We start from the raw sequence: 11,461 nt of genomic DNA, 5'->3' as shown, positions 1-11,461 counted from the left end.
TAAAATTGCTTTTATACATTTTAAATATACATACACATAAGATACACATAACCATGAGATAAGGAAAAGAAGTTTCGAAGAAGTTTTCGTTGTGTATTGACAATAGACAGTCCCATTGAAAAAAAAACGTTGTGGATTGCGTTGTATTTTTTTAACATTGTAACGTCAAAATATGGGAGAAAGAAAAGCACATTGAAATAACTAAATCCTATCGGTATTTTCTATTTACTTTCAGCAGAAAATTATCAAAATGTTCACTAGAAAGCACTTTTAGGTATTCACGGTGGGAAATAATATCTTTGAAGGTGAATCTATAGATCGCGTTTATAGTGCTAAACACATAAATACTTCAGTCAACCCAAAATTGTGTGATTAAGTTATAACCGCAAAATAAATGTGCACTGCTGTTTCAGTTCTAAATTGTCCAATAGATGCAGCTAGTGCATATGACGTCATCGCCGCTTCGTCACACCGGATGTTGATAACTGTCTGGCGGAAGAGCAAGAAGAAAACAAACGCTCGAGCCGTCTAGAAATAAACAACAGACAGATACTAAACTACAATAACAGTCGACATCAAGAGGCTTGGTAAGAGCGATACTGTTGCTGACAAAGAGATGATTACGATTGTGAATTAAATCTTATTTGTTTACTTGACACGTTATGTGAATATTTGACAGAATTGTGTAATATTTTAACGCTCTTAGGAAATGTTCCGTTGTTTGTTTGTTTGTTTGTACTAGTCGAGTCGACCACACATGACTGTCAGTCAGTTAGATATAAATGTACGTTAATGATTGATGATTTGGGTGATCAAGTTCACACGTCCTCATTCTCACCCGAGAGAAAGATCATTTTATTCCCATCTTATTGTTTGTTGTTAATGGGATGTTGTGTATGTCCTGTCGTTTCTTGTTTAAATGCGTTGGTCTTACTGTAGCTAACCACAATCATGCCATGGGCATACTTAAATCATACAGAACGACAAAAACTCGCATACATTAACATGTTTATATTTGAATATTGTTTAAAACGAGTTAGATCTTCTTTTGTATCGGTGTCTGGAGGTATAAATTCATTTCATGTATAACGTCATTTTACTGAAGTGAATAATTTGTGTGTATTGTCAGCCAGTCACAGGTGTGTTTGCTGGAGCCATGGGCCGCATCTTTCTGGATCACATTGGTGGGACGCGTCTCTTCTCCTGTGCTAACTGTGACACCATCCTGACAAACCGATCTGAGCTCATCTCCACACGCTTCACCGGTGCCACGGGCAGGGCATTCCTCTTCAACAAGGCATGTTGTAAAAGCATCTGCTACACGCACGCTTTCCTTGGGTGCTTAAATGAGGATGTGTCATGGAACTGGTTGGTTATTTAGAAAATAAAGTTGAGACCCCATGCCATTTTCATTTATAAAGTGCTTTATAATATACTGATTGTTGTAAAGCAGCCTCACATTAATAGACAGAACAGTAATGAGCCAATACATGAACAAAAGAAGTTGATATGTTCTCTTTAATATGAATTCAGAGATACACATTTACTGGTGAACATTAACAGAATTCCTTAACTCGGATCCAAAGTCGCCTATAAAGCCGCTTTTTGTTTATTCTCTTTACATAACGTAACCATGGAAACACACACACAATGTCATGCTTCCCATTCATACATAATTCATTTTTAAAGGAAGATCAGGCCTTTCTTTGGCACGGCAGCAGTGTTTCTTGACCGAGAGTGTAAACTGATACGCCACACTGATCTTGTACTTGTTTGTTATCAGGTGGTGAATCTGCAGTACAGCGAAGTGCAGGATCGGGTGATGTTGACCGGCAGACACATGGTTCGCGATGTCAGCTGTAAAAACTGCAACAGTAAGTTGGGCTGGATCTATGAGTTTGCCACCGAGGACAGTCAGCGCTATAAAGAAGGCCGTGTGATTCTGGAGAGGGCGCTGGTGAGGGAGAGCGAGGGCTTCGAGGAGCACGTGCCCTCCGACACGTCCTGAGAAGTTCATCTTCTCACTTTTCTGTTGGCTCACAGGTAGTGAGGCTTTGTGCGGATGACTCATTTGTGCATTTCTCATCCAGAGCACAACACAAACTCTGTAGATTATCTCTGATATTGATTCAAGCAATTCTGTATTTACAAAGCACCACAGGATCTCAACAAGACCTAACATTTAAATGACAGGACACTGATTTACAAGGCCGCTAGAAGCTTCTGTTCTGAATTTCCTGATCAAGTTGTTTATTGATCTGTACCCTCTATTGCAGTGTTTATGATGTGCTGTGGATCTTTCTGCCATGAATGTGCTGAATGAGCTGATAAACCAGTTTTTTTCCATTCTAATTTAAGCGCCAACCTAAGTAACAGGTCAGGTTGTGGCTTCTCTTGTTTCTCTGAGTCGACAAACTCAATAAGCGGTTCGGAATTTCACTCCAAAAGGATGGGAGAAGTCCTTTCTGGTGTAAACATGACCATGATCTGTCTCAGTTCACTTGATAAATCTGTCTCATGATTGATTATTACAGAGACACCATCTTCAGAACACTGATGTCAAACCTCTATTTTCCAGAACACATGCAATGTGAAACATTTGACGGGACTGTTGCCTGTGTCTGTGTGTGTGTGTGTGTGTTAGGTGACACACTGTGGTTGTTTGATTGGATATTTGTGACTTAAAGACTCATGCTTTTGGTTTCTGCTGATTTAAAGGTCTGTATCTGTGTGGCTTCACTATTAAACTCTTTTGTGTTGTAAGTATTGTTATTGTTTGGTCCTATCAATTCATTTTCTCATTAAAGAATCTTGTATTGCATCGTGAATGTGGCTTTTATTTAATGATAAATGATTGTTGGGGTGATGAACCCTGCTCATCTGAATCAATGTCTTCACGTGGCTTGAAAATGACAGAGCAGGTGTGTGGGAGTAAAAACTCTTCTGCACTTTTTCATGACCTCTGACCTCAAGAAAGTTGTTGAGTTATAATGAAAGAGTGCAGCAGGTGAATGTAAATCTGATTGACAGAAACACTGCAGCAGGTAATAAAATGCATCTCATTTGACATTCGATCATGTTCAGTAAATACACATGAGGTTCAGTTTACTGTCATTGAAATCCGTCACATGAAACTCATTATTTATGCACAGCAGCACACAAGAGAGGTGTGTAGTAACTAATCTGCATGTCGTCTTCTACAAATAAAGAATGAAGTCTGAAATTAACTCACTAATACTCGTAACAGAGAGAGAAAGATTGCAGTGAAGTGAAAACTGACATCATGAGTTTTCTAGCAGATAAGGATGATAACAGTGATAAAAGAGTGTTGTTGAGTTCAGTGTCATTTAAGAAGATTTAATATGTGACTCGTTTTATAATGTAAACTAACGCTGAGCACGACCTGTAGATATATAACCTGTGTGAATGCCACACACAAACAGAGAGATAGAGAGAGACAGACAGAGATAGAGACACAGAGACAAAGAGGGAGAGAGAGAGAGAGAGAGAGAGAGAGAGAGAGAGAGAGAGAGAGAGAGAGAGAGACAGACAGACAGAGAGAGAGAGAGAGAGAGAGAGAGAGAGAGAGAGAGAGAGACAGACAGGGAGAGAGACAGAGAGAGAGAGAGAGAGAGAGAGAGAGAGTTAGCTGAATAACAACCCGGTGACGTGACAACACAATCATCACCACTTATGAGTAAAAGTGCACAGTCATGATCGGTAACGGGAGAGTCTGTACGTGAAAGTTTGAGAGTGTGCACGCGGACCTCCACCTGCACCTGCTCGCACCTCGCGCTTCATCGCCGTCCTCGTTATCTTGCGGGAAGAAGAATAAGGCGCGATCATGGGTCGCTACAGCGGCAAAACGTGTCGCCTGATTTTAATGATCGTCATCACCGTTATCTTTTTCGTGGCCGAGATCGTGGCGGGATACGTGGGGAACTCCATCGCGCTGGTGTCGGACTCCTTCAACATGCTGTCTGACATTCTGTCGCTATGCGTCGGGCTGACTGCAGCGCGGGTGTCGCGTCGCGCCGGATCGGGACGCTACACGTATGGGCTCGGGCGGGCGGAGGTGGTCGGCGCGTTGGCCAACGCCGTTTTCCTGGCCGCCCTTTGCTTCTCCATCTCCATGGAAGCGCTGAAGAGACTCGCCCGGCCCGAGGCCATCGATGACCCGTTGCTGGTTCTCATCGTGGGCACGTTAGGTCTGGCGGTGAACGTCGTGGGTCTGCTCATCTTCATGGACTTCAGATGGCTGTGCGGCGCGAAGCGACAGAAAGACGGCAAGAGCGCGGATGCGGAGGAAGAAGCAGGTGCTGTGTGTATGTGTGTGTGTGTATGTGTGTGTGTGTGTGTGTGTGTGTGCTTTAGGTGAAATGTTTTCAGTTGATCACAAACCAAACAGAATCAAAGGAAGAATGATTTTTTTGTTTGTTCGTCATTACAGTGTGTAAACAAGCATTGGTTCAGTCAGTGTATGTCTGATACAGCAGACAGATGTTGGTCCACACACGGGCATCTCTTGCCGCACTGGTGTTGTGAGGTTGCAGGTTGTCGCGTGTGTGACACGGCCTTCACTTCTGCACTCCACACCTGTACGTTATCCGTCCGCAGGCAGCCTGGACCACCAGAGTGAAGAGCAGAAGTCTGCAGACGACGGACCTCCGCTCAACATAAGAGGTGATGCCCAGTAACACATGTGTCTTGAAGGTCTTTCTTTCGAGGGCCTGGTGTTTTAAATATGTTGTCGCTCTGGTTTTTGAAGGAGTGCTGCTTCACGTGTTAAACGACGCACTGGGCTCAGTCGTGGTGGTTGTGGCTTCAGCTTTGTTCTACGTATGGCCCCTGGCTCCCGAGAGCCCGTGTAACTGGCAGTGCTACGTGGACCCCAGTCTGACCCTCATCATGGTAGCCATCATCATGTCGTCGGCCGCGCCGCTGGTTAAAGAAACCGCCGGAATACTGCTGCAAATGAGCCCGGCCGACCTGCACCTCAGCTCTCTCTGTAAGTTGATTTAACGTCTCCATCAGTATGTAATACAGGAACATGTGTTCACGCTGTCTCTCTCTCACTCTGTCCCAGTGGAGAACGTGCGCAAACTCAGCAGGGTTGTGAGCGTTCACGAGCTCCACATATGGGAGTTGAGTAAAGGACGGAATGTGGCCACCCTGCATGTCAAAGTGTCTGCTGACCTCCATGAGGCGTCCTGGAGAACAGGAATATCCAGTCTTCACCGAGAGATCCGAGAGGTGTTTCATTATGCAGGTGTCCACAGCGTGACCGTCCAGTTTGAGCATGTGGACGGAGGCCACTGCGACACCCCCTGTCTGTCCTCGTCCTGCGTGAAACTGTCCTGCTGTCCCGCGGGAGCCGCCTCTGCGTCTGTTCTGCACGGAAACTCTGCGTCACCCTCCGAGGACAGAATTGTTGACACGCTTGACGTCAGCAACACACTGTTGAGACAGAAAGAGAGGAAACATGCACACAACGTATGCTCTGCCAGCACTAAGTTTTAAAGTTCAGATCTTCAGGAGCTTCTTAAGGTTTTCAAGATCTCATTCAGGTGATACATGTGGATCTATAATGCTGTATTTATTAACTGTGCCTCTTGTGTCTGATGTACTTTAGACCTGAAATCTCCAGGCTGACTGCACTTCTGTGTCTCACTGCCTTTATGCTCCAGTGACGCGAGCTCTATACTTCACAACCAAAGCTGATGTTTTACATCCGAATAAGTGTGACTAGATTCAGTCTGTTTAAAAACGTCTGCCTGAGAGATGAATTCCCTGTGGATCGCTCATTAACTTGTCAAGCACACAGAAATAGTGTGTGTGTGTATTACTGGCCGGTTGGGTTAAACGATTAAACTAAACCAGCTTATTACAAAACCTGATTTAAAAGTGGCACATGATCAGAACAAACAGCTTCAGAGTAATGAAGAGAACACGTGTGACTGATTTACACTTGTAAACTGTAACCTAAAGAATGATAGACTGCCTTTTTGTTGCTTTCTTTCTTCATCATGCCTTTACTTTCTTCTTAAAGATGTTTTCAGAATGTTACATTTAGATGTTTTAGAATCAAATTTAATTTGTGATTCATTTTTATATTCTGGTTGAAACACATTAACAAAAACCAAAGGATAGTAAGATCTGATCACAGATTTATAACAGAAGCTTTTCCACCACATAATAAATAGTGTTGGTGTTGGGCATTAATGTCTGAAACTATTTATTATATACTACTAGAGTGCAAATGACATTTGCTTTGAGAAAATAGAGGAATCAAAACCTTTTGTATCGTGACACTGTGACTATTAAGCACTTTTCCACCTGAAATCTTATTTACTGTAATTCATCTAATCATTTGAATTAAAGCCTTTTAAAGAAAGCTGAGAACATTTAGAAACATTTTATTTTGGATGAAAGAGACATGCAGATGTTTATGAAGGATTCACCTGATCATGTATTTATGTTCCTAATTATTCATCAGTTGTTTCATTCTTAGTAATTTATCTTTTTTTAATGACATTTATGGATGTGTGTGTGTGTGTGTGGTGAGAGACAATCAAACTGTATTCTACACCGTCATGACAAAAAATATTAGCCCTTAATTTTTGTAAATAAACGTGGAGATGCACATGATTTATGGACTTTTTTTAAATATTGAAATGTAAAACAATGTCTGACCCTTAGGGGCTGTGTCCACTGAGGCGCTTTTACGCAGCTGATAACGCACGCTGCACGCTGAGCGTTGTGTCGTAAATCGAGCATTTTCAACTCTCGACGCCCGGTGTCACGCCGGCGTGAGTGCAGAACAATTGGAAACAATTGAAAAACTATTTTTACATGCTTATGTATATTTATAAACTATTTTCATTTACATTTTCATTTATTTAACATTTTACAATGTAGTAACTTCAGATTTGATGAAATCATAAAAAGAGCGATTCCTATCATCACTATAATATTGAAAGCATTAACTTTCTGCTCTTTTTGGAGAACACTGTCACAAACTCATCCATGGCCAGTCCACGTGTTATTGCTTTTTCATGAGCTAAAAGTATAAGTTTTTTTCTCTCATAAAGCATTTTTCGCCGGAATGGTGTCAGACCCAACACCCTTCGGGTAAACGCTAATATTTGATGTAACGGGTGCACAGGCATATTTCCGGGCGAGACATGATGTCCGCAAATTTTTTGGAAGAAATTAAGAAGAATTTGCGCAAGGTATATATTGTTTAGGAGCCATTAATAACTAAAAGTCAGGAATACGCAGGATGCAAGTACATTTATCTCCCGTTGCTCACACTCATAAGTTATAATTGCGCAAGACAGCCGGGACTCGAGAAACGCGGCCGATATGAAATTCGCGCATCATCCGCGTTCGCAGCACTTGCTTGTGCATCCAGTGTCCAATCACAAAAACGCGTAAACCAACCCACAAGTGACATTTTTAGTAATAGGAATATTCTGTTTTTTAGTTTAATGCACCGCAACAGCAATTGGTGACCCTCCCCAAATGACGGTTGGGAACCGTGAGAGCTGGAGTCAAAGCGTATATGCAATGGACGGTTATATCACTAGCCTACATATGATATAGCCTAATTCCCAACGAGACAGATTTTTTTTTTAAAGTAGCCTATTGAATTCTTTGACCCCACCACTTTTCAAAACAAAGTAACCCCACTGAACGGGTGTAATAATTATTCATGTGTGATTGGGCGTTAGGGTGCGGGTCGGGAAATAATAGGCCTACGTAAAGTAATGTAAAGTAATGTAATGTAATGTGGGTGCGGTTCTGGTCGCGGCTATTTCGTCAAACGGGAAGGGTCGAGCGCGGAATTAAATAAGCGCTGCTGACGGATTTCGAGTCGGGTGTTCTTTCGATTACAGCGGGTGGGGTTTATCAAACAGACCCGTGCAATTATTCCCTCAACGTCTCTGGGTGAAAGCTGGGTGGCCCATGCTGATAAAGTGTGCAAAGACCCCAGCGTGGAGCCGGGCCTGACGGGAAGCCTTTCTATGTGGAGTTTGCATGTTCACCCTGTGTCAGCGTGGTTTCCTCCTACAGCTCAAAGACACGCAGGTTTTCCAAATTGCCCCCCAACTTGTGTATAGAACAGACTTATGGATAAACTGGTTTGTCATGAATATGATGCTGGCATCGCCTTAAGAATGAATACAACGAACAAAACTGTTTGGTATTATGGAAACCCGTTTCCGCCAGGTTAGGGATTTTTTTTAAATTAGTAAATCATAATAATGAATTAGTATCTCATAATAATGACTTAGTATCTCATAATAATGAGAAACTTTCTCATAATAATGACTTAGTGAGTCATAATAATGACTAAGTATCTCATAATAATGACTTAGTATCTCATAATAATGAGAAACTTTCTCATAATAATGACTTAGTACGGGGACGGACTTGACCAGTAGGGCATTTTGTCAAAGTCCAGAAAGGCCGTGCCACCGACTAGTGACCAGTGGCGAACTGGCGGACTGCACGCAACGCGAAGGCATTAGTGGTCCGTCAATCATCTTTACCTGATTTAAAATTTCAAATAAGCGGAGAGACCTTAAGAGACCCGTCTTCCTGAGACCCCACAAGTACCAAATGCTGCTACATTCATTACGAAAGTAATTCCCGCGGCTCATAATGATTTACATCTTTTAAAGCGATTTGATCGGTCAGACCAAGAAACCTAATGTTATCTAGAACGTTATGATCAGCAGTGCATTGCACAGCCACATCCAATCGGTTTGCACACTCGATAGGTCGCGATCTACAACGCGTTTTGTGCCCTTGAAAGTAGGTTACTGTAGGAAGGGTACATCACGTGAACGGTTGTCTAAGATAAGGGGGGAAATATGTTTTGTTTGCATTCATTATGTATAACGGCTATATTTAAGAAAAACAGCTGTTCATCTCCCCCAGAACTCGCACTATACAAAGAATTTGGCCTGTAAGTGCGTGGGGCACATGAATGCGATTAATTTAACGGGCAGGAATTACTTTTGTGTTGAATTAATTTTAATTAATTAAACCAAATAGCTTCATACATATCTTCTTGAAAAAATAATGGCATCCACATATTGGGTAAAGAAACGCATTAATTAAACAATTAAAACGACAATATCCCTTTCGATTTAAAATCATGAAAAGGCACAAATGGATGTACTGGAAGCAATATTTGTGTGCATGTTAATATATGGCCTATAAGTAACAGCAACAAAAACACTATAAAAGGAACAAAACGCAATAAATAACAGCAATGCAAAATAACAGAATAAATGAAGATATAGTCAAAAAAACGGCCTGCATCCAATTTATACTTTTGGAATCTGGCTCTCAAAGAAAAGTAGTTAAAGACCCCTAAAGTGACGCAATACACACGTTACATACAATAACCCCCCCCCCCGAAATTTCGACTCAGTAACTCATTATTTTGAGATAATTTAGTCAATATTATGAGATACTAAGTCATTATTATGAGATACTAAGTCATTATTATTAGATACTAAGTCATTATTATGAGATACTAAGTCATTATTATTAGATACTAAGTCATTATTATTAGATACTAAGTCATTATTATGAGATACTAAGTCATTATTATTAGATACTAAGTCATTATTATGAGATACTAAGTCATTATTATTAGATACTAAGTCATTATTATGAGATACTAAGTCATTATTATTAGATACTAAGTCATTATTATGAGATACTAAGTCATTATTATTAGATACTAAGTCATTATTATGAGATACTAAGTCATTATTATTAGATACTAAGTCATTATTATGAGATACTAAGTCATTATTATTAGATACTAAGTCATTATTATGAGATACTAAGTCATTATTATTAGATACTAAGTCATTATTATGAGATACTAAGTCATTATTATTAGATACTAAGTCATTATTATGAGATACTAAGTCATTATTATTAGATACTAAGTCATTATTATGAGATACTAAGTCATTATTATTAGATACTAAGTCATTATTATGAGATACTAAGTCATTATTATTAGATACTAAGTCATTATTATGAGATACTAAGTCATTATTATTAGATACTAAGTCATTATTATTAGATACTAAGTCATTATTATTAGATACTAAGTCATTATTATGAGATACTAAGTCATTATTATTAGATACTAAGTCATTATTATGAGATACTAAGTCATTATTATGAGATACTAAGTCATTATTATGAGATACTAAGTCATTATTATTAGATACTAAGTCATTATTATTAGATACTAAGTCATTATTATTAGATACTAAGTCATTATTATGAGATACTAAGTCATTATTATTAGATACTAAGTCATTATTATGAGATACTAAGTCATTATTATGAGATACTAAGTCATTATTATTAGATACTAAGTCATTATTATTAGATACTAAGTCATTATTATTAGATACTAAGTCATTATTATGAGATACTAAGTCATTATTATGAGATACTAAGTCATTATTATTAGATACTAAGTCATTATTATGAGATACTAAGTCATTATTATGAGATACTAAGTCATTATTATGAGATACTAAGTCCTTATTATGAGATACTAAGTCATTATTTTGAGATAATTTAGTCATTATTATGAGATACTAAGTCATTATTTTGAGATAATTAGTCATTATTATGAGATACTAAGTCATTATTATGAGATACTAAGTCATTATTATGAGATACTAAGTCATTATTATGAGATACTAAGTCATTATTATTAGATACTAAGTCATTATTATGAGATACTAAGTCATTATTATTAGATACTAAGTCATTATTATGAGATACTAAGTCATTATTATTAGATACTAAGTCATTATTATTAGATACTAAGTCATTATTATTAGATACTAAGTCATTATTATGAGATACTAAGTCATTATTATTAGATACTAAGTCATTATTATGAGATACTAAGTCATTATTATGAGATACTAAGTCATTATTATGAGATACTAAGTCATTATTATTAGATACTAAGTCATTATTATGAGATACTAAGTCATTATTATGAGATACTAAGTCATTATTATGAGATACTAAGTCATTATTATGAGATACTAAGTCATTATTATGAGATACTAAGTCATTATTATGAGATACTAAGTCCTTATTATGAGATACTAAGTCATTATTTTGAGATAATTTAGTCATTATTATGAGATACTAAGTCATTATTATGAGATACTAAGTCATTATTATGAGATACTAAGTCATTATTATTAGATACTAAGTCATTATTATGAGATACTAAGTCATTATTATTAGATACTAAGTCATTATTATTAGATACTAAGTCATTATTATTAGATACTAAGTCATTATTATGAGATACTAAGTCATTATTATTAGATACTAAGTCATTATTATTAGATACTAAGTCATTATTATTAGATACTAAGTCATTATTATGAGA

The 11,461-nt window shown here is 38.4% G+C and overlaps 2 protein-coding genes across 4 annotated transcripts; both read left to right on the top strand.

Moving 5' to 3' along the window:
• The first annotated feature begins 443 nt into the window (after window positions 1-443).
• Window positions 444-2,828, top strand: LOC130432196 (protein yippee-like 5). Of its 2 annotated transcripts, none has more exons than XM_056761476.1 (3): window positions 444-587; window positions 1,130-1,297; window positions 1,784-2,828. In XM_056761476.1, the coding sequence occupies exons 2-3, from the start codon at window positions 1,157-1,159 to the stop codon at window positions 2,006-2,008; spliced, it is 366 nt and encodes a 121-aa protein (XP_056617454.1). In that variant the 5' UTR covers window positions 444-587; window positions 1,130-1,156; the 3' UTR covers window positions 2,009-2,828. The 2 variants fall into 2 exon arrangements, with proteins under 2 accessions (XP_056617454.1, XP_056617455.1); XM_056761477.1 differs by having other exon boundaries at window positions 464-587; window positions 1,134-1,297.
• A 132-nt stretch (window positions 2,829-2,960) lies between these two features.
• Window positions 2,961-6,216, top strand: slc30a10 (solute carrier family 30 member 10). Of its 2 annotated transcripts, XM_056761473.1 has the most exons (5): window positions 2,961-4,316; window positions 4,618-4,683; window positions 4,769-5,008; window positions 5,087-5,547; window positions 5,633-6,216. In XM_056761473.1, the coding sequence occupies exons 1-4, from the start codon at window positions 3,845-3,847 to the stop codon at window positions 5,518-5,520; spliced, it is 1,212 nt and encodes a 403-aa protein (XP_056617451.1). In that variant the 5' UTR covers window positions 2,961-3,844; the 3' UTR covers window positions 5,521-5,547; window positions 5,633-6,216. The 2 variants fall into 2 exon arrangements, with proteins under 2 accessions (XP_056617451.1, XP_056617450.1); XM_056761472.1 differs by having other exon boundaries at window positions 5,087-6,216.
• Window positions 6,217-11,461: the final 5,245 nt, after the last annotated feature.

This window comes from Triplophysa dalaica, chromosome 11 (assembly GCF_015846415.1).
Source record: "Triplophysa dalaica isolate WHDGS20190420 chromosome 11, ASM1584641v1, whole genome shotgun sequence".
NCBI classification, from domain to species: domain Eukaryota; kingdom Metazoa; phylum Chordata; class Actinopteri; order Cypriniformes; family Nemacheilidae; genus Triplophysa; species Triplophysa dalaica.
This window is presented reverse-complemented; position numbering and strand designations above follow the sequence as displayed.

Excerpts from the sequence above, each read along its gene's own strand:
- LOC130432196 (XM_056761476.1), top strand. The coding sequence starts at position 1,157 with ATGGGCCGCATCTTTCTGGATCACATTGGTGGGACGCGTCTCTTCTCC. Across the intron at positions 1,298-1,783 it reads GGGCATTCCTCTTCAACAAG|GTGGTGAATCTGCAGTACAG; the intron begins GCATGTTGTAAA and ends GTTTGTTATCAG.
- slc30a10 (XM_056761473.1), top strand. The coding sequence starts at position 3,845 with ATGGGTCGCTACAGCGGCAAAACGTGTCGCCTGATTTTAATGATCGTC. Across the intron at positions 4,317-4,617 it reads GGATGCGGAGGAAGAAGCAG|GCAGCCTGGACCACCAGAGT; the intron begins GTGCTGTGTGTA and ends ATCCGTCCGCAG. Across the intron at positions 5,009-5,086 it reads CCTGCACCTCAGCTCTCTCT|TGGAGAACGTGCGCAAACTC; the intron begins GTAAGTTGATTT and ends ACTCTGTCCCAG.